The sequence below is a fragment of the Montipora capricornis genome, chromosome 8 (assembly GCF_036669925.1).
Source record: "Montipora capricornis isolate CH-2021 chromosome 8, ASM3666992v2, whole genome shotgun sequence".
NCBI lineage: Eukaryota > Metazoa > Cnidaria > Anthozoa > Scleractinia > Acroporidae > Montipora > Montipora capricornis.
In genome coordinates, this window is record NC_090890.1 from 26,897,621 (window position 1) to 26,922,620 (window position 25,000).

The 25,000-nt window shown below is 40.1% G+C and overlaps 2 protein-coding genes across 6 annotated transcripts in view; one reads left to right on the forward strand and one right to left on the reverse strand.

Moving 5' to 3' along the window:
* Nucleotides 1-4,339, reverse strand: part of LOC138014318 (stereocilin-like) — a 40,083-nt gene extending 35,744 nt beyond the window's left edge. Inside the window, exons 1-5 of the mRNA XM_068861369.1 lie at nucleotides 4,204-4,339; nucleotides 3,598-3,624; nucleotides 1,662-1,814; nucleotides 1,240-1,276; nucleotides 490-616 (exon numbers count right to left, since the gene is read on the reverse strand). Of these exons, the coding sequence (XP_068717470.1) occupies nucleotides 490-616; nucleotides 1,240-1,276; nucleotides 1,662-1,814; nucleotides 3,598-3,624; nucleotides 4,204-4,252 (393 nt within the window). The 5' untranslated portion in view covers nucleotides 4,253-4,339. The remainder of the gene's footprint in view (nucleotides 1-489; nucleotides 617-1,239; nucleotides 1,277-1,661; nucleotides 1,815-3,597; nucleotides 3,625-4,203) is intronic.
* A 2,084-nt stretch (nucleotides 4,340-6,423) lies between these two features.
* On the forward strand, nucleotides 6,424-22,917 carry LOC138014320 (uncharacterized). Of its 5 annotated transcripts, none has more exons than XM_068861375.1 (14): nucleotides 6,682-6,895; nucleotides 7,479-7,618; nucleotides 8,883-9,234; nucleotides 10,099-10,680; nucleotides 11,615-11,779; nucleotides 12,819-12,928; nucleotides 13,261-13,403; nucleotides 14,498-14,844; nucleotides 16,245-16,486; nucleotides 16,613-16,774; nucleotides 17,873-18,061; nucleotides 19,039-19,207; nucleotides 21,294-21,593; nucleotides 21,691-22,917. In XM_068861375.1, the coding sequence occupies exons 4-14, from the start codon at nucleotides 10,152-10,154 to the stop codon at nucleotides 21,765-21,767; spliced, it is 2,433 nt and encodes an 810-aa protein (XP_068717476.1). In that variant the 5' UTR covers nucleotides 6,682-6,895; nucleotides 7,479-7,618; nucleotides 8,883-9,234; nucleotides 10,099-10,151; the 3' UTR covers nucleotides 21,768-22,917. The 5 variants fall into 5 exon arrangements, with proteins under 5 accessions (XP_068717473.1, XP_068717474.1, XP_068717472.1 ...); XM_068861374.1 differs by having other exon boundaries at nucleotides 6,720-6,895; nucleotides 11,612-11,779; XM_068861372.1 differs by lacking the exon at nucleotides 7,479-7,618 and having other exon boundaries at nucleotides 6,424-6,895.
* Nucleotides 22,918-25,000: the final 2,083 nt, after the last annotated feature.

Sequence of the window (25,000 nt, forward strand, 5' to 3'; positions counted from 1 at the left end):
AGCGGAACAACTGAACGCTTGCCGCTTGAAACAAACAGCACCTCACACAGCAGAAACGACCAGCACATTTGATTCGAGAAAACCCCGTATGTCACCTCAATGCACATGATTCCCTGACCACTGCTGACCAGCATTGGCTTGATTTTAACTTAGCCTTTAAAATTACATTTCTAAAGCCACATTTAAACGAAGTCATGTTTTCAGGTAATGTTCTCAAAGCTGTTGTTGTCATTTTGCTTAATAAAGACATCAGATCTGGCATACTATTAAGCTTTATTAATTTAAAAATCCTTCCGCTGAATCACCTTCAAGTTGGTGCTCATGGCTATGTTTTTCACTCAGAAGTTCTGGGCCAACAAGATGGCTCTTGTGAAAAACACTAACACGCTAAGGTTGTATCTGAGCTTAGGGTGCATCTAATCATTGAATGATTGGTTCGGGGTCAATACTGGATTAAAGGCCTGGGGTAATTAGAGGGGGTGTAGTCACCTTCAATGACGATAGCACATCTTGTGGAACACTTAAAAGCTCACTGACAGTTGCCTTTACAAACTCCTTTGCATCTGACAACTTGGCTTTGAGAGAGTCTGTAAGTTTATCAAAACCACTTTTAATCCTGAATTGGACAAACAAACAAAACGAGTACTGTTAGTACCAATTTTGTTAATATTAAGACATTGATTGATTGATTGAGTGAGTGATTGAGAGATTAAGTGAGTGATTGATTGATTGATTAATTGATTAGGTGGGTGGGTGAGTGAGTGAGTGCATGAGTGATTAAACTACTGGATCATGATCTGAGGGCACTTGACAATGATCAATATGCTCATGTTACCTTTGGAGAGGGTGTCAAAATTCTCAGTGATAAAAAGCCACAGAGGAAATCGCAAGTGTACAATGCAATCAGGATGGTGGCAGTAATTGTGTGTGAGCAAAAGGGGATAGCCCATTCAATTTTAATACCAGTTAGGCTTTCATGACCATAAACTTGTGACAAACCAAGCATATAAATAATTCAATTATAATTATGTGATACACTTTACATTTAACCAATAACAAAATTGAAGTTTTATTTTAATCCTCATTTAGTGAAATAGCAGCACTGGTAGCCACAGCAGGCAGCAAGATGTGTGTAACACAAGGTTTTTTTGTTTTTTTCAGAAAAGCACTTCCTGTTATGTATATAAATATTGGATTCATGCACACAAGAGTACTTGTAAACTGGCAGAGTTAACTTACGACTGTGTGAGCTCCTTGCCAAACAGCTTGACATAGTCTAGAGAAAAAAGATGAATCCGAAAAAAAGAAAATATCAGTGCAGTGAAATCCTGAGATAAAAAGCTAACCTATAGCCAAAATTTAAACTTAAAATTGAAAAGTTTTAATACATTAAGTAACACATTTAAATTCTTTCTAATATAGATTAACTGCCCTATTAGCTGTCTCATCATCCCAAAGCTGCCATTTATGATCCAAATCTGCTGAGTTAATTGGATTAAGCTTAATAACCAATCTGAATCTGCAGCAGCCACATGGGACCGATACCTTGTGCAAGTCTATAGTTAGCTGTAATAACAGTGACTGTCATCAATGTCTATGTTGCAGATAAATAACTGTGAGGCTGAGCAAAAACTCTCACAACACTCAACTTTTCTACTTACTTATTTTATTGTTGACTTTACAAGTAGCCACCTTTGCATAGTACTTGTGTGTACATTTCCATCTTGTTGTTGTCCAAAATGACTGACTTCCAACTCCACAAAGAAAATGGCATTCTGAGGGGATATTGAGCTGTGTGCAACAGTTGGTGTTACCTGTACATTAAACATTAACCATTTCATTATTATCCATGCTAGATAAATAAATGGAGACTTAAAAAGGAAGGTATAGAGCTGCATAGACTGAGAAAAGTGCGACTGTCTCATTTCATTAGTGCTGAGCCTTAACAAATGCCCAATTGACTGATTCATGTATAATTTGGATTCCACAGAAATCGAAGTCACAGACTTGTACGCAATAGCACCTGTATTTAGTCATTTCAGGCTGAAAGAACAACTAGAAGACTCCCAATCAACAGATCCTTCAGCCTACAATGGACTCGTCAGCACTTTGCTTGCACATTGTCATGACTGTGTAGTTAGGGCACCAAACTTACAGACCAAAGGTCACCAGCCCGAGTGGTCCTGGGTTATTCCCAGTTTGACCCCATGGTTGGACTTTTCAACAAACTGGTCTGCCTGCCCTCCTGTCTAAACTTTCCACAAATTCACTGTCCACAAATGCACCTAAAAGATACATGCCCAATTTTGACATCCAACACAAGGTATCCCATTAAGTCTAAGCATTGGCTACCTATTTCCAACAATAAAGGTAAGGATAAAGGTTAGCGTTGTAATTTTTTAGCTTGGGGTAAATGCCGCTATTTATCCTTATTTGAGGAGTAACATTTGGGGACACGGTCTTTGTGACACTAATTGTCTGTATTCCGAGACATGAGCGATGTTGAAGTTGGGAAAAAGAGCAAGGGGACACATGACCGAAACGTGACACTTCTTGAAAATAGCGTGCATCTAATCATGGGCATTTCTGGACATATCTATTGTGGCCGGTATGGACACAAAACGCCTACAAACTTAATGAGTTGCAGACAAACTTAATAGAGCAAAAGCAAAGCAACCTTGATAAAATGAACACAAAGTTAATTAATGGCACCACAGTTAAATTTTTAGAAGCAAACAAACTTTAAAGCTTGCATGCAAATCATCAATGACGAACATGGATACACGGATATAAAAAAAGACATACAAATTTTATAATAAGCAGATCTTTACAATGCAAGGAATGCTAACAAACACAATAAACAGCTCAAAATGTAACACAATTACTAACACTAATAAAATTGAAAAAAATATAATAAAACTGTTTCTCACTTTATAACAAGAGAGAAAAATCATGTGATTACTTATTAAACCATTGACGCCCAGGGGTTCCCCATTAACGAGTAAAATCGTCTGGCATTAGACAGAGTAAAATCCTACGTATAGCCCGTTTAGGAATGGATGGGTTAATAATATGTATGACAAAATTTGAGATTAAGCAGAAGAAACACACGTGTATTATGCAAATATCAGGGAAAATTTGCGCTATAAAGTGCCCCATCCAGGGCAGGTGCTTGATTTGAGAACAAAAGATTTGATTGGCTCTGACCAAACCCTATTGCTTATATAATTTAACCAATCATAATCCAGAATTTTGATGTGCAATTTGCACTGATATTACACTTTTTTGTTACACTTGAACTGCACTGTTCTCAGCCAGTCAGCATAGAGTAATTTTTTCATGTATATTATTAAGTGATAAACAATTTTGATAGTTTTGTTATATTTGTGTCTTTTGACATTATATAAATCCATTGTTATAAATATGCCAACCAGAATCTAATTGGCTGTTGAAACAATGACTTCTTTTGTTCCGTTGAATATCAAAAGAAATGTGACGTCAATGTTTGTAAAGTAACAAGTAATATCGCTGTTGGCATGGATTTCTCCCACTTTTTTAATGAAACAACTCTTCTCTCTGCTGCCCCTCAAATCTTACCTTCAACATCTGAAGAACTCAGCAGCACTGCAAAAATAACAATAGCACAAAAAAACAGCTTAAAAGCTTTGACAGACTTAAGCTTAAATTTGATGCACATGCAACAAACAAGTTTTAGTCTTTAAGTCTTTAATGAGTTTACTCCTAAGTTTTAAGACTAATTCACTTGTTAAACAATGAATACATCGAAAAAAAATCCACATTATTCAGCCAGCTAAATTAATAGCAAAATTCACTTGAGATGATTAATTCCTTAAACATCAACGTTTTCATAGCTGTTAAAAAGCCCATTAAGTACATTAAGAAAGGTACACTGTAACTTTAATTAAAAGTTAGCCCTTTCGATTGACGTTCATTTACTTCATATCGATCCTGCTGAGTATGATTGCAAAATTAGCTCGTCCACCAAGATCTGACGGTTACAAAAAACAACATTTCTAACGGTCAATTACTACAGTGACCACTGTTATAGGTGTAAATTGATTTGAGACTGAAGGTGTAGGATTGTACATCCAAGCCTGGCATCTTAATTTAAAGTTCCATGTTAAGCTTATATTTCTCGCCAAAACACAAAGTATAACTCAGCGAAAAAGCACAAACTCTTACCAAGAACTACGAAACTCAAACTAAGGGTGAACACCCTCAGGAGGTTCATTCTGTCTGCTACAGGTTGATTTCTGTAAGCTCAATAAACGAGAACACCTTCCAAACACGGATCATACATCTTGCACAGTACGTAGGATCTTGCACAACTTTAGATTCCGCTGTCATGACCATATTTGGAAATCGCAACAACTCACGGTCACGCGATGGAAAGCGGCAGAGGCTAGGGCGGGAGGGGAGGGAGGTGATATACAGCCAAGCCACATCGGCCTGGCCCCAGTTGTTCGAAGGGTGGATAGCGTTATACATTAATCACTATCCACTGGATAACTCAATTGGTTTTGCTAGTGTTTATCTGCTGGATAGTGTCGTCCACCTTTGAACAACCGAGGCCAGTCTTGATATTTTCTATGGCATGACTAGCCTGCGAACGCAGACGTATTTCCGGGACTGAATCGCGCAACAATAAAAAGATCTAAAAACGAGAAAGAAAAATTCAATGCAGCTCCTTCTGGGAGTTATCTATTTACTAGTTTTAAAACATTCTTACAGAGGGTTTAGTCGGTAAGACTACAAAAGGCAAAAAAGGATTATCCACTTGGTCTTTTTCTTCGAAAAACTGTGGGAAATTCTGCTTTCGAGGCTGTAAACTTAACCTCACTACAGGGCACGAGTTACAAAAGGAACCTAGTAAATTTCTCTTAAAGTTTTTCCTGTAGCGATTTACCAGTATGGGTACCGATATCATAAGGCTTGTTTTTTTTCCCAGTTTTGAAGCAAGCAACCGTGGACAATCTTCCTGTCGGTGTACGTTGGATCAGTGGCTTGATCTGACCGGCGTAATTACAAGTTGAGAAACTAAATATTTTGGAACCACCGATGCTTTGAGAAATTCATCTCAAATGCTGCTGTCGGATATTATCGATTTTCAAATATTTTACTTGTTTCTTTGTTTAATTAATTCACAGATTCGTCGATTTCCGCATTTAATTATTAGTTATAGCGTAGATGGATGTTCATTGTTTTCTCATTTCTGGAACTGTTGCCTGACCTGTCCCGATTGCCCTGAAAAAATAACGAAAAAGTGCTTTGAAAATTACAACAAAAGTGCTCAAATGGTGCTCAAATACTATTGGAGGTTTCATAAGTATACCTCTTCTTTTTTTTTTTACAAAGAACTGGCCTTCCGTTGCATAGAATTCGTCATAGAAGTACACACCAATGCCGAGTTTTCGAACAAAAGACTTTACTAAGGCCATCGTCGTTTTTTCTCCGTTTAACTGTCGTCCGACCGACCCCACATTTTGAATTAACAAATATGAGGAAGGTACTGGTTAGAATCCGCTCACCATTCGCAAAGATCTCGATTTTGTGTTTTGCCTTAGATTGTCAAGGGTATAGAGGTTTTGCATTGCGCGGCAGCCATGTTGCATGGCAGGAACAATAGATTCTTTTTCCTATGGGAACAAATGTTCTTTCTTATGCAAGACATTTTCATTGTTTCTGCCATGCAACATGGCTGCCGTGCAAAACCTCTATAGTTAAGAGGGCCTTGAGTTACAAAACTACAACAGGTTAATTGCGTTTCTGACCTGTATCTCTTTTCCGGCTTAAATGTATCAATCCGGTTTATCGATCGAACTCGTGCATGATAGCATGCCCGCCTCTGATCGTTCAACCTTGTCGGCCTCGAGTGGGAAGCGAAAGTGAACTTATTTCATTCCCTGGATGTTGTTTTCCCCACTTAAAACCAAATATTTTCTTTTTCATTTGAAAGAGTAAAAACGGCGCTAGTTAGCATTTCAATGCTAATTACAGGTAGGTTAAAGGCAAGTTAAGCATGAAAAAATGCTTCACTTCCGCTTGTCGAACTTAAACGGAGTGGCGTCTGGAGCAACTGAAAGTGAACGCGGATTATGGCGCTTGTAGGAATTTGCAGGAAGTCACACATGTAGATATAAACATTGCCTTTTTTCAAGTTCGAATAGATAGTTTAAGTTTTCAAGTTCAGAATGTATAAATTCACGAATGCAGAGAACTGGAGTTGGCTGATTGTGGCGTTATAATTCTGAACAGATTGATTACTATGTTGGACCTGAAAATAAACATTAAAATATTAACAGCCTTCATTGTGCACTGTACATTATATTTAGAGCTTACATCAGCCTTTCTTAGTTACTAAAATATGTAAAGAATTGATCCGGAGCAAGCCAGCGTCTGTTTACACTTTCTCGTTGTGTGAAAACACATGCTTGTTTGACCTTTTTCCGCCTGAGGGACAACTGAGGTATAAAAGGGGTAAAGCTGGGATTTTCCTTAGCTTCTTGGGTTAATCGTGGATCCGTGTTTTCTAATGCCTCCCTCTCTCGACCCATGCAACACGATCATCAAAAGATTTGTACTTAGTGGGAAAAACCCTCAAAAGAACGAATCTCATTGGCAGAGGCAACCCAACATGTGACTCGGAATTATGAGAAAAAGAACCCACAACTACATTTACGCACTGTGCAACTCCGTACTTTTGAAGATTGACTTGGACCTGATGATTAAAGTGATTTTTAGAGTGAATTCGGAGAGGAATCTCTATTCCATGGAAACGTTCTGACTGTATTTTTCATCAGGTCATTAGATTATCACTAAAATGATGCGTGAACTGCTGATTTTGCTTGGCCTGGTTGGACTCCACTCGACAAACGTAAGTTTTCTAAGTATTTCTAAACTTTCTTCTTTATACTGGCCGCGTTTATGCACACTCAGTCTGTTAATTCGACAGCTGCGCAGGCAGATATACGTCTGCCAAAGAAGGTGCAATCACAAACATTTACAAGTATGCTAACAATACTAACAGTTAATATCCTTTATGTACGACGCTAATAGTAGTACTGATTGTAAAATATAAGTACTGTAGTAGAAGTTCTGATAAAGCAGTTAGAAGGAAGTCCTGATTTGGACCTGCTGAGTCAGTGTCGGGATTGTCTGCTCTTGTGACGGTCAAAATTGCTGCATCACAATGAACGGATTTCAGAAGCATTATTGACTGATAAAAATAAAACTTTGTGTAATGTTTATAATGGAATTTGACCCAAACCACAAACATGATTTGTTCGCTGTGTGTAAAGTCTGAGTGGCGTTGGTGTTTCCTTTCTACCGTATCGCCCTTTTGGCTAAACCTCTGCACCAACTGAATGTTTTAGGGAGTCGCACTTGCGATAAAACTAGCTAGTCACATGCCACGGTATACCATTGAAACCTGCTCTTGTTTCGGTTTTTATTTCAAGACCGCTTGTACGATTTGTCGGCCCGATTTATCGGCCCGATGGTGTCGGAGGGCAAAACTTGAGTGTATATTGACAGCAGATGAACGTCCGATTCATGGAAATGAAAGCCTGGGAAGAGAAACTGCCATGTCCATCAACGGGTATGCGAGTGGGTAATGCGTATAAATACTTAAAAATGAAAGCTTTCAAAATGGTGGATACTAAAAGGACAACGGGGAGATCTTTTGAGGAAAAATTACACGTTTTTACGGAATTTAATTTAATCTAAAGCCAGTAAGGAGTGAACTAGATTTGAATTCAGTGTATCGACGCAAATATCTCAACGTTACCTTACGGTCCCGACTGCATTACTGACTTTGTTTTTGGAAAAGCGCAATTCGAATTTTCTTGATGACGAGGGCATGACGCACTGTCGACCGCAAAAAAGCTATATTGTTTCCTTACTTCATTTGTTTTGTCATGTAAATTTTCAAATGCCTGAAGGCCTTAAAATACAAATAAAACAGAGTGTATTCTTGGCCCCTGAACCGTGGATTATTCAAAGTGATTTTAATGGCCACGTTTTTCTGGCCTTGACAAACCATTGACAGTCAAAACCTGGGATAGGAGTTTTCATTCATTCATTCATTCATTCATTCATTCATTCACGCTCTTTAATTAAACATATCCAAATTTAATACACATATCATTTGATGTGGTGGTTTGGACCAAGTCGAGCGCGGAATCCGAAGGTTTCGCGGTATATAAATATAGATATTTGATAGTTGTTGCCATGAAGTCACGGTAGAATCACTGCTCAACAGTTAACTGTCTAGTAAAAAATGTTTTCCTAGAAAGACTAGAATGTGCTATTACAGGTCTACCTCGGGTGTTAGGAAAAAAAGATTAATTACCATTAAGTTTAAAGCTTGATTTCGGATTGAAGTGACGGTGGCACGATATTGTTCAGCAAAAAGTCGAGGTTTGAGGACTGCATTATCTTCTAAAATAAATTATGATGAGTTTGAAGCCTTGTTTTAAGACTGTCTGGGCCAGTTATTGAAACATTAGGGACCTTTAGATTTACAGTCGAACTTCTATAAACTACCCCAAACTATCCAGGAACTGAAGTCACTGAGAAGGAACGGTGTTAACACTAGGCGAAAAATAGTAATAACATCCGTCGCTATGTGCTCACGTTGTCCTCAGAGCTTGCATGAGATTTGGTCATTTCACGTTGTAGATTTGCAGAGCGATTATTTTGCTTAATAATAGCGTACTCGTTGACATGACGTCGCCGTTTTAGAATCTTAAGGTCCCTATTTTCTATCTTAGAACGCGGCTTTCAACACTAAATCATCCTCAGTAGTGCCCCAGCCAATACTTCGTTTCAGTACATGTTTCTATTTTCTTTCATCTACTTAGTTAGTAGCCGCGGATACAGCACTGAAGTACTCGGTCTGTTCGTTCGTTAAATGTCCTCCGGGCTTCTTATCTGTTTGCCCACCAGAGGAACCTGCTGGGTGCAAGCCGTGCGAAACTGGTACTTTTTCGAGGCACAAATCCCGAAGAAAAGCTTGCAGGGAATGCTCAGTTTGCCATGATAACGAATTCCAAGTGCATCCTTGTACGCCCACATCGGATGTTGTTTGCCAGAAATGTGGAGAGTGTTCTTTTCCCGTTGGAGTCGTGTTGCAGTCTTGTACAAGAACATCAGACACAATTTGTGGGAATTGCAGTTCAGGCTCAGGATGTGGGATAGGAGACATTTCTGAAGGTAGAGAGTATTTGAATTCTTCGCTGGCGTCAATGACTTAGCAAACCAACAGATAAAATGTTCATGTCCATTTACCCTGGAAACCTTCAGTCTATAATTAAAGCAGTTGTTTATCCTGCATCCCCACCCTGTAGATTTCTTCTAGTGCAGGGACCCTCTAGGGGCACCCAACGAAAATCATTCCCAAAATGCATAACAATAGGCAAAAAACGTACAAGAAAAACTCTGATAAAACGTTTTTTTGATTTTTTTAAATTTTGCTGGGAAAAACAGGTGTTTTGCATATCGCAGGATGATTACGTACGAGCATAATTCCAGCTCCCAGCTAGATAGTGAGGGAAACGGCCAGCCAGCCGACTCTTTGTGTCCTGTTTCCTAGCCAGCAAAGAGCCTCGTGAATCTAAACCGGCCAAAACAAGTCTTTTTTTCTCAACATGCGATAGGTTGAACCAGTGGTAAGCTTCTCGTGAACGAGTTCTCCTCTAGTCTTCCCCAGTTTCTGTTCTCATCCAGCCCCTGAGTACAGATTGAAATGCCAAAAATATTTTAAGTTTTCCAGCGAAAGAGTATGAAAATTAATAAATTGCCAGCCAGCTGAATTTCCACTGCGGGACAGATATTGTGCGTAACACCTTTGTTGGGTGCCCCTCACCTTCTAACCTCGTAAACGTACGTGATACACAACAAAAGCCGGCGATTTCCAAATCTTTCCTTAGGAAGGGGAAGGTTCGCTATTAAAAAAAAAAAGAGAGAGAAAGAGATTCTAGAAAGTCAGAAGATGTTGGCTAGTGTTATTGAAAAGCCTGTTTCAAAGTTTAATCTTTTTTAATTTTCTTTCTCTCTTTCTTTTATCGATAACAAAAGAACGATCAAGCCCACTTAAAGACGGACAACGAAAATATGAGAATTGGAGACCAATGTCAGGAAACGATGACTCTGCACCAAGAAGAAACACAACTGGCAAAATCCAAGAAGTAAAAAGTCAAGCAGTAATTGAACCAATGCCGTCGACTCCATCAAAGTCTTTGTATTCCGTGGCTGCCATGGGAACAATTCCAACTAATTCTGTGGACACCTCCGTTCATTCTGCCAATGTCGCTACGAGGAGTCCGACATCGCTGGCTTCTGGAAAATTAGCTGGTCCGTCAATAACAAGCAAGTTTCCCACCAAGTTTATGCCTGCTTCAAATCCATATACAAGGCAAAGACAAACTGTTGCCTACAATGCCCAGAAAGTATCGCCAGCAAGGGATGGAATGTGGCTTGCACATAATGAGACAAGACAGAATGTTAGTGCCGCTGAAAGGTTTGGCAAGGATGTTTTACCTGAACCAACGGAGCATGATATAGAGGACGACGAAATTAATTCTTCTCCCGATTTGGCTGGAAATCCCGACGAAATAGGTTCATCGCCTGGTCTTCTGCGGACGCCATCAGTTGCAAAAGGTTTGATTAAACCTCCATGCACACATTTTCAATACGAGTAAAAGCGCTATTTTTAGATCAAAACTACGCGCATAAAAATAAGACAGGGAGAAATATTAATCATGACTTTGTTTTGCTGGCCATGATCATTAAAGCCACCGGCAATGCATGCAGAACATTTATTTTGTTGTGTGTATCATTAAGCCTGTGTTACACTAGGCAATTTTTCGTGCAGCTTGTCTCACAATTTTGTTACGACGCAAGTTGCAAGAAAAACTGCCCAGTGTAACATACACCCTGTATGTAAGGTTTTTCTTGCCGTCTTCGTTGCGAGAAGTAGAAATCAGTTCTACTTTGCGTAAACGCGTCTCGCAACGATGCCACAAAATTTTCAACCATTGCGTAGTGTAACATTCCTCCGGCAACTTGTTTCGCAACGGTTTGCGTCACAAGCCAATGAAAATGTTTCTTTAACCTCATGTGATTATCGAAGACGACAATTTGCAAGTAGCGTTGCGTAATGTGACAACTTTTGTCGCAACTGAAAAGGCCAGACATTTTGCAGGAAAAAATTCCTAGTGCAAAAGAGGCTTTAACTCTTGTTGCAACGTTAAGAGTCTAGATAAGGACAAAATAAGCTCGTCTCTGTACTTGTGGCCTTGATCACATAACATATGGGCGTTACCAATAATGAACCCATGGTAATGCATATTTTTCGCCCAAGAAGCCATTGTGGATTATTTAGGTGCTGTTTCAGAGTTTTGCATGAGCAACTCATATTATGGAATGGCAGACGAATACAATTTTTCTTAGAAGTCCTTGCCCTACCGTAAGCCGACTCGGAGCCAGATTTTCTTTGACGACAACTGACTATACAAAGAGGATCGCTTCACATTGTAAAAAAAGGGTCAATTTAATGTTTTAAATTTAATTTCCACTTATTATTTTGCAGTAGATGTTCTTGATGTTGAGGATTCACCCCATACCGTTGCAAGCCGTCATGACACAGTTGCTCCAGTGTGTACTCTCATTTTCATCGCAACCGGGATTGTTATTACAGCGCTTTCTTTCCTGGTTTGCAAAGTGAAAAAGCAAAGAAGAACGCAACGTGGATCTCAAGGTGAAAACTTCATTTATGTTGTTTTTAATTCACCGAGTTCAAGTTGAAGAGCAGGGCGCCTGCCATGGACCTTGATACAAAATAAATTTTCATCTACGGTCCCGAAATACAGCCTTCCGCTCACTTTATTAGATTCTAACACCAGTAGTTATAGAGCTACGTAAACCAGTCATGGTCTCCTGCTTACACCAATAGCCTATGACAAGCCCTGTGAGTCCACCTTTGCGCGACGTACCTTTCTATTTTTAGAACTCAACGAGTTTATATAGAATGCCCAATGAATCAGAATATAAATATTGTCAATAACTAACAAAAAAAAAAAAAAAAAAAAAAAAAACAAAACAAAACAATGTATTCAAATAGTACTAGTTGTTGATGTAAATTGATGAAAATATTAGTCTCATGCTGAAGGAGCTGTTCTAAAAATAGAAAGATATGCGCAAAGGTTGACTCAATGATGAAGATCATATGGAGGCTCCTGGTCGTGGGCTCCTGCTTAGACCAGTTCCGGCATCCGTCATTAACAGGGACCGGCTTAGGCGGCCACATTTAAAGTACTAATGAAGGCTATTTATTGTGCATTTCCGCGCCAGGCAAGTCTTCTAGCAACATATCCTCCAGATACTATTTACAGGCGACAGGAGCTTTCAACTTCCTAATTGGGTCTTTGTCGCTAAAAAGGGGAGTTGTCAAATAGGCTCCGGATCCAGCAAGAGTTAGCATTCGAATTCTCACTCCTGAAGAGAAAAGTTATTCAAGGAGCCATTTAAAGCGAAAATAACTCGGTCCGTGACACAAATCCCATCGATGTTCTACCAGGAAGGTAATGCGCCCATCGTTTTCAAAATTTTCATTTCCTAGAGGCCTTTTTCGCCGAATATTAAGATTCACGACACACCTTTTTTTTCTGAATGGCTAAGAACAGTGCACTAAGAACATTACTTTAAACTTTTATTCATGTTAAGGCAGCAGAGCGGTATCAGGAATCAAATTCCAATTTTTTTTTCATTTTTGACAAGTGCCATTTCTCTCCCTGCAGGGCGGTGCTTTAGCAGCTTGGCTGAATCCGGAAACTGGCGTCCTCGATGTCCTCCCCCAAGCAGATGTTGCACAAGCGACTCTGTATCAAGTATTGCAGTTGGAGACCAGGTGATCATTAGCACGATAATCATCATCGTCATCCTGATCGTCATCATCACTATCATCATCCAACCTAAGATCCAGGGCTCCCCTTGGTTTGAAGCGTCGAGTGATGATAGCTTTTTTAACGCAAAATTTCATCTCTAAAGACCAAAACGAAAATGGCCTTTTCAGTCCACCTAATCCTTAAACGCGAATTTGGATGGTGGTACTGGAATTTAAATTTAAAATTAAGGTAAAACGAGCAAGCTAGGAATTTGTTGACGACCCCTTGAGTTGACATTTTAAGGCAATTGAAGTAATGACCATTTTGAGTTTTATTTTTAATTATTTTTTTACAGGCTGATAAAATGCTAACAAGTGCAGAAAACGTGAATGAAAATGATGATACCGCGCCAAGCTCGGCCCAAGAAACAGTGATGACCTACTTGCCAGATGACGTCATATCAGTTTTAGATATTTTTCCCCCGCAACAAGGCATTGCGTAAGTTTCCTCTTTTTACTTTTTGCTCCTTTCAAATACGAAAAAAGAAGCACTAATCCTCCCGCCATGGGCGGATGGAAAATGTTCAAAAACTGCACAAAGGTATTTTCTCGCCTTCCTTCACTAAACGCCCAAATCCGCTTACTTGATCCTATATAAATATTTAACCTCGTTCCCAGGGGCTTTTCTACCCCGAGATTCACGGTGGAGAAAATCCCTTGGGACGAAGTTGATGTGAATTCCAATCAACGGCGTCGTTTTTCACTATCGTAGATGTCTGAAACGAAACGTATTTGGCTAAGTTCATGTCTGCCTTCTCTTCAAAGCGAGTCTAAGTGCGGAGTACTTCTTATAAAAATTAGTTTTCATTCATATGGAAAGTAGAACGAATTACCTTCACAAAAACTTTACAATTAGACTCGATTTGAAGAGGAGGCAGATATGAACTCTTTCTGCCAATCCGCTACTTGTTACAGCAACCGTTATTGACGGCAGCAAAAAAAAAAAAAGGAAGTCGTTGATTAGAGTCCTAATGATTGTGAAAAGCCTATGAAACAGCCTAAAACGAATCTAGCTGAAATGAAAAAAAATTCACTTGTCGTTGGCCAGTCAATTCTCATTCTCTAGGACTTTTTTTTTTTATCCAAAACATCACCACTGTTTCAAAGAAAGCATATCTCAGATTGCAATTAACTTGGGTCCCGTTTCTCGAAAGTCCAGAAACTTTTCGTGCCTTTTTCGGGTGTCATAATTCCCTCTGTATCTGAAGTACGGAGAGATTTCAAGTCAAAAAACGTTACAATCATTTTGCTTTTAATTATCTTGAAAACATGTTTTAAGACCAGCTTACGAAAACAAGAGGAAGCCAGTTTCGTAAATAGGTTTTCGGGCCCGAAAAGTTATCGGGACGTTCGAGAAAGGTCTAAAGATCTCCTACAAAATTAAAAGCGCGAGAGTCATTTCCTATGTAACATGCAGCGTGTACAAGAAAAACTGATAAATTGTAACATAAACTGTGTGAGGAAGCAGAGTAATCCCACCCAAGCTTTGACCTTAAGAGAAAATTCTAATATTGACCTCTTTTGTCTCATTAGTTCTAGCTTTTCCCAGTTTGTCACACATGCGGAGGGCATCTTTAACAGCAATGGAGGAATATTAACCCACCCAGATTCAAATGTCTCCATCAAAATTGAGCATGGAACATTCCCCGACGGACATCCACAGCCCATCTTCTTCAATGTCATTCATGATGACACTTATGTGATACGGGATATCCCTGAGACCGACGAAAGAACGCTCATTTCTCCTGTAATTCATTGTGGACCACATGACATCAATCCAAACAAAGCAATAGAGATTGTTGTTCCACATTGCTTATATGTAGACGAAGTCAAAAAGGGATGCATTACAGTGTACAGATGTGGAGAGTTTCCTGGCAGTGGTAGATTCTATTTCTTTATCCTCTAATTTTCTCGTTGTTTCTAAAATGATAAGAAGTTTATAATTAAGTAGAGACAACGGCTACGGCAACAATAGGGCCGTTTATACGAGAGAAAATAAGCCGCGGCTAACTCTGGCCGCGGCTTACGTAAGCCGCGAACACCCCGTATAAATGGTACAAAATCTACGTTCACGGCTTTCTCAAGCCGCGGCTTATCCTGGTCGGGGAGTTTATACTCGTATAAATTGTTCCTTTCGCGGCTTTCGCAAGCCGCGGCTTATTTTCTTTCGTATAAACGGCCCTAATAACGCCACAAAGCACGAATATGATTGGTTAAAAAGGAAAAAATACTCATGCTGCACGTGCACCTGTTTTTTCCGTGCATTTCTTTGCCGTAGTCCACAAAACAACAACGTGAAATCTCCAAATTTTAGGTTTTGACGACAACGTGAGCATATAACAATGAACCGTTCATTTGAACCGTTCATACCCATCCATAGTGCGTCCGCATTGTACAAGGTGAACAATATGTCGTCGACTTTGTCGTTGTCCTTGCTAAAACTCCGTAATGTAGGAAACATCCATTTATCCGCGACGAGACGCTTTCTGTTTTAAAGATAAGGCACCGAGAGGTAGGAGGTAGAATGAGATGTTACTCGCTTATTTGAAATCTAAAAACCCCTCTTGATTGAGGGAAGACTAGGGCGGTTTTCCGTGAGGCGTCTTAAACAAAATTCACTCTGTCCGTACGTCATGACTTCGAGCAAAATATGCAAACATCACCGAGTAACAAAAATTCTCCAAGCAAATCGTATCAGAGGAGAGCAATTCGGTGAGCCAATCAAAGTGTGTACCAAATTGCTCGTAGATTGTTTCAATGACTACGAGAAAGTGTGAGCGGTGATCAGTCTTGACGTTTTGTTTTTTCATGTTTGGTTTTCCTTCGCATTGCATGAAAAAATGAAGCGAGACTTTTTAAGGAAAACGCTCAATTGTGTAGTTATAGTTTGTTGCCGATGTCATTTTTACGACAATCAACTTTATTATTGCAGATGTCGATTAGAGCCAAGTTATAATCATAGGTAAAGCTGTCTTGTTTCATGAAAAGGTGAAAAATTGTTCTATCCCTTCCAATAGGCCTTTTGCACCAAGTGATCTTATATGGCTCAAACACCGCCACACTGGGGTGGCGCCACACTGGTAGACGTCCCAGTGCGCAATTTGCTCAACAATGTGGCGGTTTTTATACCATGTGATCTCCAGCTGCAAATGGGCGATTGCATACACCTCAAGTCCGATGTGGCGATCACTCTCTAAAATTTCGCCTATGACACTTTCTACTGTACAATCACATAAAGAAAACTAGAATCTTAGAACAGGATATATTTATCACTTTTCAGGTCCATGGAATTGGGAGAAAATCCCGTCCTCCTCAGAAAAAAACTGCCATTCCATTGCTTGGTTTTCGGTGAAGAAGGACAGCATTTACATTAAAACAAAGACCTTTTCTATTTGGCGTGTGTTTGCTTGTGGTGGACCAAAGAGAAAGAGAGCAACAGTATTTTCCAGCAAACCGAATCCAAGCAGTAATCTCATCTCTCTTCGATTCTACATCTACAGTGACAATGAAGATTCTAAGAAAGTGAGTGTCGATCCCGTCCAGATAATGACCCCTTTCCTTGGCTTTGAATTTGGTTTGGCGCCACTGCGTCTCTACTTTAGACGAACTAATTCAAAATTCTTTTCGCTCTTTTAAAATTCAATACAGCGAGTTGAGCGCATAGAGATGGAACGATTTACTGGCACCAAGGTTGCAGCTAGGGAAAAACCATTCAAATTGTTTAACGACAACCAAGACATAACTGTGTGGCTTGATCCGGAAGCTCTGAATAAGAAAGGATGGGAACTTGATATCACCCCAGCTTCACAGGTAACTAAACATACGACTAATTCTCTCTTTTTCTGGGTCCACAGTCCGATTTCTGCTAAATCGGTTTGTTTTGTTATCAAACCGTTTTCCATGCAAGGAAAGGTCATCGTTCTTCGATTTAGAAAAGTATATACTTTGTCTTAAACAAGTACAACGCTAGCCTTGTTGTCCCATTTCTAACCCTCCTTATAATGACCCAGATTTATCAATCCGCTAAGTTGTGTGGAGATTAGAAGAGTACAATCTAGTGGATAGTTTTATTGATTTTGATAGTACTTACCCTCTGATGAGTAATTTATCCCGTGGACAGCGCTATCCACCTTTTGAATAAACGAGACACAGTAATTTCTTTTAATACGACCATTACATTCGAACTTGGGGATCGAGCGTTAGGCCTTGGTCAGCTTGGTCGATTCGCCCTGACAAAGGGGTGACGCTCAAAATGTCCGAGCTTCCAAATAACAAAACGACTGCCTGTACTGTCAATTTGCATCTATGAAATAGCTATAGGTATCTTGAAATTCAAGTTTGTTCCACTCACCTGCCAGGGAAGCGTCAATTTCCTTAGAAACTAAACCCGGAAAAAAAACTGTGAAAAGCTGATCAAAAGCGCTACTTGGCAACTCCTGGGTGAAGAGCTGGCGTAGTGCGTGGTGAGAGCACTTGGCTCCCATCAATGTCGGCCGGGTTCGATTCCCAGACTCGGCGTCATATGAGGGTTGAGTGTTTTTGTTCTCTACTCTGCTCCGTGGGGTTTTTCTCCTAGTCTTCCTCAAAAACCAACATTTGATTTGATTTGCGTCAATTTGTTGTTGATTTCAGTTTGATTTCAGGTGTCCCCAATTAGTGCTCCAGCGCAAGAAGTTAGATTAGACACTAAAATAAAGTTCCTTTCTTTTTCTTTCTGGCGATTAATAGAACTGAAAAAAAATTGCACACTAATAAACTTCTGATCTTGCTCAGTCCTCGTATTTCAGAGAATTGACATTGGATTTAATAACAATTCGTCAAGTAACCAAGATGGCTATTCAATTGGAATATTCAGCATGTGTCAAGAAGGCTTGCGTTAGCTAACTTCCCACGCTTTCTACCTTCTAGAATTACAGGTACGAAATGGCATACAAGAATGGATTCAGGTCCAAAGACGCGTGTGAATTCTCAGTGAAGCCTATTGCGGCAAATTCGACTGACGTTGACGACTTCTCGTGTGGTCTACACTTTCAACAGGAAAACAGCCAACCTCACTTTATTTACGTGAACCCAGGGATCCCTCTATTGCCAGCCCAGGTAAAGAAAATCGACACCTACTTAACTGAAACGCCTCTAAAGCAACTTTTTATGCCACTGGTTTCAGGTGTATATATTCCGGCACTAACGTTAGCTGGTTGCGAAGTATTCCATGATGAGTTTAGCTAAGAGATCATAACCAGAAACGTACTGGAGCTTATGACTCCCGCGCAACGGCGTTTTCGCAGAAGGCGTGCTGTTATCGCTTCCAATACGCTTTAGCACGCATTCAAAACTTTGTTGAACGGAATATCAGAAACATTTAAACAGGACCCCCATCATTGTTGAAAATGTAAAATCGATGAAAGGTTGTTGCATGTTAAATCAAATGTCCGAAGTCATTAATAATTCATGAGCCAAAGAGCCTATCAGGTCACCGACAAAAAAAACACGTACACGAGCTTTAGCTGATAAAACACTCCTCGTTAGATACTAATAAGGCACAGCTTGTTTATCTTGTTTGCTAATGTTACTCCTCTCACAAATTTGAAACTTTGTTCCGACTCCTGAGGGACACGCCTTTTGCGGAATGTTTTTGAAGCCGTTCAGTAAGTTTCATCGGGACTAAGACCTCTCGGCTTCTCCTCCTAGTTTAATTAGCCCTCGTCACACGGCGGCCATATTGTCCCGGGAGACCAAAAGAGCTTTGTTTTACCACGCCAAGCCTCGCAGTGGAAACCATGGGGGTGAGGCTTGGCGTGGTAAAACAGACCTTTTTTGGTCTCCTGGGACAATATGGCCGCCGTGTGGCAAGGGCGAATGCCCAATAAAACTGATTTCAACTTTCATTTGACATCGATCCCCTGCTTTCGAAAATGTTGGGTGGAGTCGAAGTAATAGTCTAACCCTAACCCTATTCCTTTCTTTTATTGTATCACAACATTTAGCACACTTGCTTGGCTTGCTGAATTTGCCCTAATTTAGTAGCGCTTTAGTTTTATTTTCGGATAGTTATTTTGCCAACTCTGATTTTGCAGACAGCCCTGCGATTTCATAAAGAAGGTGGCGAGAACAGCAGAAGTGAATCTACAGAGGCAGTTACTTCAACAGCCCTGCGATTTCATAAAGAAGGTGGCGAGAACAGCAGCAGTGATGTCAAAAGTGAACAACTTTCAAGTGAATCTACAGAGGCAGTTACTTCAACAGGTAGGCCTGTCACCGCTTGGGCAGCAATCAACTTAACCAAAATTTCTATTTATATCCCTTTTCTCAACCCAAGCAATTTTACCTTTGTATTTGAATTTAATAAAATCAGAAACTTTTTCAGTGCAGCATACAATTTGACAATAACACGAACCAGAAAGGAAAAAATTCCCATGAAAAAACGCCATTTTGAAATTCAGTTTTCGGACAAAATGTCTCAAAAATCCTGGTCGATTTCACCTCTTGAACGTCTCATTTGAACAATTAATATGTTATCGTTATTTTAGAGCCAAAAAGTTTGGATATCCTGACAAAACAGGCACATAAATTTGATCTTCAAGGAAGGCGTTCATCCACTTTTTACACCATTATTTTTTTTTTATTATAAATTTGTCGTGTCGGTTTTCAAATTTCAAGTTTCGCGCCGCATATCAATAAATGTCCTGTCATTCTGCTTCATAGCATAGAGAACTTTCGTCACAGACACACCGGTGATGCTTGGTCCTCTCTTAGTCCGCTCCGTCTCATCCTTTGATATAACCTGCACACCAACACGATCTCTTCTCTGACTTCACGATTATTATCGTGAATTCTTCATTTGCTTTGAATTCGCTGTTATCGTCGAGTTTCCCAAGACTTGTGGTAGCAGAGAAAATAAGGAAATAAAAAATATCCGTGGAATATATTTGAACGCAGAGCTTCCACTTTATAGAACCGCTTTTTTCCGCTTCACCACTGAAGATCAAGACACCGCACGCTCAATTTAAAAAAAAACGTCTACCATAGAATATCGCTGCCTAAAAATAATTAGGTCTAAGCTACAATCCTGGTCAAAAGTTGTTGGGACATCACTTCGCTTTACACCTAATTCGATTATTCTAACTATTGGCTGTGCTATTTGGGAAATGCCATGCTCTTAATTCACTTTCATTCATGGTGACATCTTGACTCAAATACTTTGCAACATGTTTGAAGTATAGTTTATTTTCTGCCTCCCTCTACTTCATTGACCGTCCGTTGGAATGCAAAGACATTATTGTTGAATCAGGTCGCCTTCACTCAGTTTTATGATCGAGTGTGCGACGGAGGAGAGCCACTGATACAATTTCCCATATCCTGGTTACAATATCAATTTATCCCCAAATTTTCATATTGCCTCTGTTAAGCTCCAAGGAATATTTGAGAAATGTAATTGGTTTGCTCTCTCTACATACAATTATTTTACTAAAGTACTTTCAGACGTCTTTCTAGAAGCAAGTTTACCCAAGAGTGAATTAGTATGTCTAATTAAATGGCGACGAGTGAAATTAGGAAATAATTTCACGCGCGTTTTGTCAAAATTCTGATAATTTCCCTAGCCTTTAGACGAGGGAAATTATCAGAATTTTGACAAAACGCAAGTGAAATTATTTCCTAAGTTCACGAGAAAACCATTTGATTACCTTTTAATGTCGTGGGTGACAAATTACCCTCACAACCGTAATTGTAAAATCGCTCGAGTACTTTATCCAACTGCTCAGGAAGAATCATCTCCAGGTTTTTCTCAAGGCTATTTTCGTCACACCACTTCTCAAGAACTCTCACCCAGTTAATTGTGCTCTTTCACGTATTTAAATTTTCTGCCGCTTCTTTTAATTTCGTAACTTCTTCAATGGTCTGAATGGTCACTGTCTTAAATCTAGACGCCATCTTGGCTCTGATCGAGATACAAGAGATGTTACCATGGCAATTTTGTAATTTCACATGTGAAATTATAAATTAACGCTGAAATTTCGCGCCTAAATTAAGGAGTAATTTGTTACCCATGATATAAAAATAGATATCTAATTCACTCGTGGTTTACCTGTATATTTTATCACATATTCAGCATATTTGATGAAGCTTGCTATTATATCCATGATGATGTTTCGTCCTGAGCTTAGTACCCTGGGTAACTGATAAAGCACCGTATAAGCGAATCATATTTTAAATAGACCCGATTGAATTCCAACCCTTAATCCAAAAAGTAGCTGAACTGTCAGCCAGGTAGTAATGAACGTAATGTTATGAGTCTCTAAAGTTATTTGTTCAATATTTCCTAACACCTCAGGTTTTGAAATACCAGAAAATTTGAGAAGACGCTTGAACGACCCCGTAACGCGACAGGACTGTATTTGTATATGCAAACATATTGTGTCGCACTGGAAACTTGTTCTACGGCATTTGGATATGGGGGAAGCGGATATAGAGAACATAGAGGCAGATCACAGACACGCACATGAAAAATCCTTTCAAGGGCTTCTCGCTTGGACAAGAAGTGCAAGCAACCAGATCGCCACGATGCGAAAGCTTTGCAATGCTTTGCATGCAGCCGGTTGCACAGAAGCGCTGAAAAAATTATCGAGGAAAGGTGACAAATCTCTTCAGATGCACAATAACTAAAACGCTTCCATTGGAAGGAATGGTCAAATACTAACTAAGAAGTCACTTTTCTCCCTCTTTTCCAGATGCTGACCAGAGACTGCCCATTTCAGAAAACTCCTCGTTTGAAGAAACATCTATGTCGGCGAACAATGTGGTGTGACCAGTTCCATGGACAGTTACCGTTCAGGCGTTATGCTAAATGACCTGGCCTTTGGTTGGAAACGAGGTTGGATATCCGCAAACAAGAACATGAGGGATAACAAGAGTAACCTCTACCTCCCTTTCACGCAAGGTGAAAAGCCAAAAATCGCCGCCTATTGGACGCTCAGACATAACGCATACATCAGGTTGCACGCTATTGTGCATTTGTATTGTGCATTTGTATGAGCTACAATACGAAAAAGACATATTTTTCAAGTTATTTTCAGACACTACATTTGTCAACCGTTTATTTAGCAGAAGACTTTTCTTAATACGAACTTACGTATTTTATAGTTTTAAGAACACTCACATTTGTATCCATTCAATTCTAACATTTCAAATTGTTAGAACGTACACAGTACAAGAATTCTCCAAATTAGCGATATTTGATTATTAGTGAATGATTAATGAATTTTCTACGTGCAGGTGTGAAACATCTGGGATATAGAGGAAAAAAACTTCGATAGAACCAAACAGAACCAGCGTCGTTTGAGAAAACTGAAACATATATAAATAGTTGTGAATAACTTCTTAAAAGATAAAAAAAAGGTTAATTACCTCAAGAAATGTTTGGGAAACAATCGGAGGAACAACGAGCAAATGGATAATTTTAAGAGCAGTGGTCGCCAATGGTTACAAAGAAAGAGACCATCAATACGACCAACTGCGCATGTCTTGCAACTGAGGTAGTTATCATCGGTGCCGACCGAAAGAATCGCGGTCTCTTGAGGCGCGAATATGGTCCAGTCAATGAGCCAGTGATTCTGCACTGTTTCGCTATCTTATGCCAATGGAAGCAGTGATTCATAACTGTACTCTCCAGTTCGAGATGGCGGGCGGAACGCTGCGTAAGATTCTGTCCGGCTCCTGCTCTCTTCACAGCGGATATCGACGCCTTGCTATGCGCCGTTTTGAAGACATCCCTGCAAGGATTCAGCGAACGCCTTGCTCAAATTTATGCGTATTGCTTTGCTTTCGTCATTTGGTGTATGGATTAGAGACTGAAGCGAGAGTGTCAAATTATGTAATGCGGATTAAGCCTATATCAGTAACTCGTGCTATGTAGATGCAAACGACGTTCACAGGTTAAAATAAACGGCAAAGAAGAACGGGAAGGCTTTTTTTTTAAGATGGCGCACAAAGCTGACGTCATCTTGGAAAGATACTTTAATTTTTCTGGCGTGAAAGTTCTTTTTTTAACTGTAGCGTTTACTTGACCGTTTTCTCAGTTGAAAATCACACATTTGAGGCAGATGGAAACGACATTCACTCATAAATATCAACTGAATGTAAAGTCCTTCTTTCAAGAGAGTGTAAATATTAAGGAGTTTAGGCCAAAAATAGGAATATATCTGCCTGTCATTAGATGTGATGTTGCCATGGTAACGGCCATAATCCAAAAATTGACACCCATACTAGGAAATCTCTACAGAGAAAATTTAAAGAGGAATTAACTAGGTTTCCTTTTACACTCGTGCTCTGTAGTGACGGTATTCGCAAATACTCTAGGAACCCACCTTAAGGCGAAAACAATTCTTGCACATTCCAGTGAATCATACATGATACTCTTTGTCCTTGTATAATCTTTGGATCGTTGAACTCAAGCAGAATGTTTATGCTGAGTTGTAAGATGCTGATCATCGCAGTTATTAATTAATTAACGTTACTTGAGCAGCAACGAAAAGAACGCCTGAAAAATTCAGGCTCGAACGGGATTCTAACCCTGACCTCTGCCACGGTGCCGGTGCAGTGCTCTACCAGTCGAGGTATCAAGCCAGCTGGGAGCTGGTCGCGTTATGGGTGAGTTAACGGCATTGAGGCCGTAGAGGATAGGAGACGGAGGTGCCTGTTTGCCCATCTTCGAGCTCCCCGACGCCCACCGTTGCTTCAACTCCCACCGGTGCCCTTTCAGTTTTGGAAAATGGACCGGTCCTCACCCGTTCATCCGCTTGTTCTGAGGAGGGGATTCATCGGTAGTCCAGCAGAGTGTGGCCACTGCAGCCCATTCCTTGACAGGCCTGTCACTACAAGCACCGTTAAAGATCCCAGGTCAGTTATTTCAGTCTGCCGGGTTCAGTGCCAGTCGATGCCCGTGTTTCCGAGAAATTACGAGCAAAGAGTTGGAACCACGAGTACGTTGACTTTGGTTCTCTGTTAACCAACCAAGTATTCGAAAGCCAGTACCGGCTCACATTTCAATGTGCTGATAGTGGTCCTGCCCCTTCTTTATGCTTGGACCCGGTGTCAAAGCCTAAAAGAAATTTCCCCGTGAGGCCCCTGCCTTCATGAAATATGGGGAAATCGTAAAGGATTTGGCAAGGACTGGCCATAATTGAAAATTGTATGATGAAAATTTCCTCTTTTTAAGGAAAGTCCAGCACACTTCCATGCCATGGGACAGGATCCAGGGTGAACTATGGCTGAAATCACAAGCTGTTTTCCGCATGCAAGCCTCTGCCCTAAGGCGTGTCCACATTACCGTCTAAATCTAAGCTGGATTCTGTCCCCTAGGGTTATTGTTTCCGTGTTCACAGGGATAAGAAATGCAACCCGGGTTGTGTTTACAATCATAACTGCTTTAGATTAGAGGGTCCTCATCCGCTAACAAAGTGTAATTTTCGTGACCCATCGAAGCAGTCTCGCCCTAAGCCCCAACCTGCCAACTCCTTCTCCACCAAGCCTTCCAACGCCAATAAAAGTTGAGCGCTTGCGTTCTCTCCTTGATGGGTATTTCCATTCCACTTTTACCTTTTTGCTCTCAGGTTTTCTCACTCACGGCTTCCCTCTTCACTTTGAGGGTGAGCATAAATCACTCAGTTCTGGTAATTTAATCGGGTGGTTGAAGGAACTTAACTGAGTTACAAAGGTTTGCAGGCCAATTTGAATCTCCGCCTTTGCCCCCTTTCCGAGTTTCTCCTCTTGGAGTTGTTCCTAAGAAAACACCAGGGGAATATAGATTGATTCAAGACCTATCTTTTCCAAAAGGATCTCCTGTTAATGATGGTATTTCTTCGGGGTACACAAGTACTACCGATCAAGCCATCCAACTTAAGCTTATTAAGAAGGCAGGGCATGCGTGTTTTATGGCTAAATCGACATTAAAAATGCTTTTCGTACAATACCAATTCGTCCTGAGGATTATGGCTTGTTGGGGATGCAATGGCGAGATTTTTATAATCGTGATAAGTGCAT

Bases quoted from the DNA above. Each gene is read 5' to 3' on its own strand.
- LOC138014320 (XM_068861371.1), top strand. From the start codon at position 6,842: ATGATGCGTGAACTGCTGATTTTGCTTGGCCTGGTTGGACTCCACTCG. The intron at 19,208-21,293 runs GTAGGCCTGTCA...CTAACACCTCAG, and splicing joins AGAGGCAGTTACTTCAACAG to GTTTTGAAATACCAGAAAAT. The intron at 21,594-21,690 runs GTGACAAATCTC...CCTCTTTTCCAG, and splicing joins GAAAAAATTATCGAGGAAAG to ATGCTGACCAGAGACTGCCC.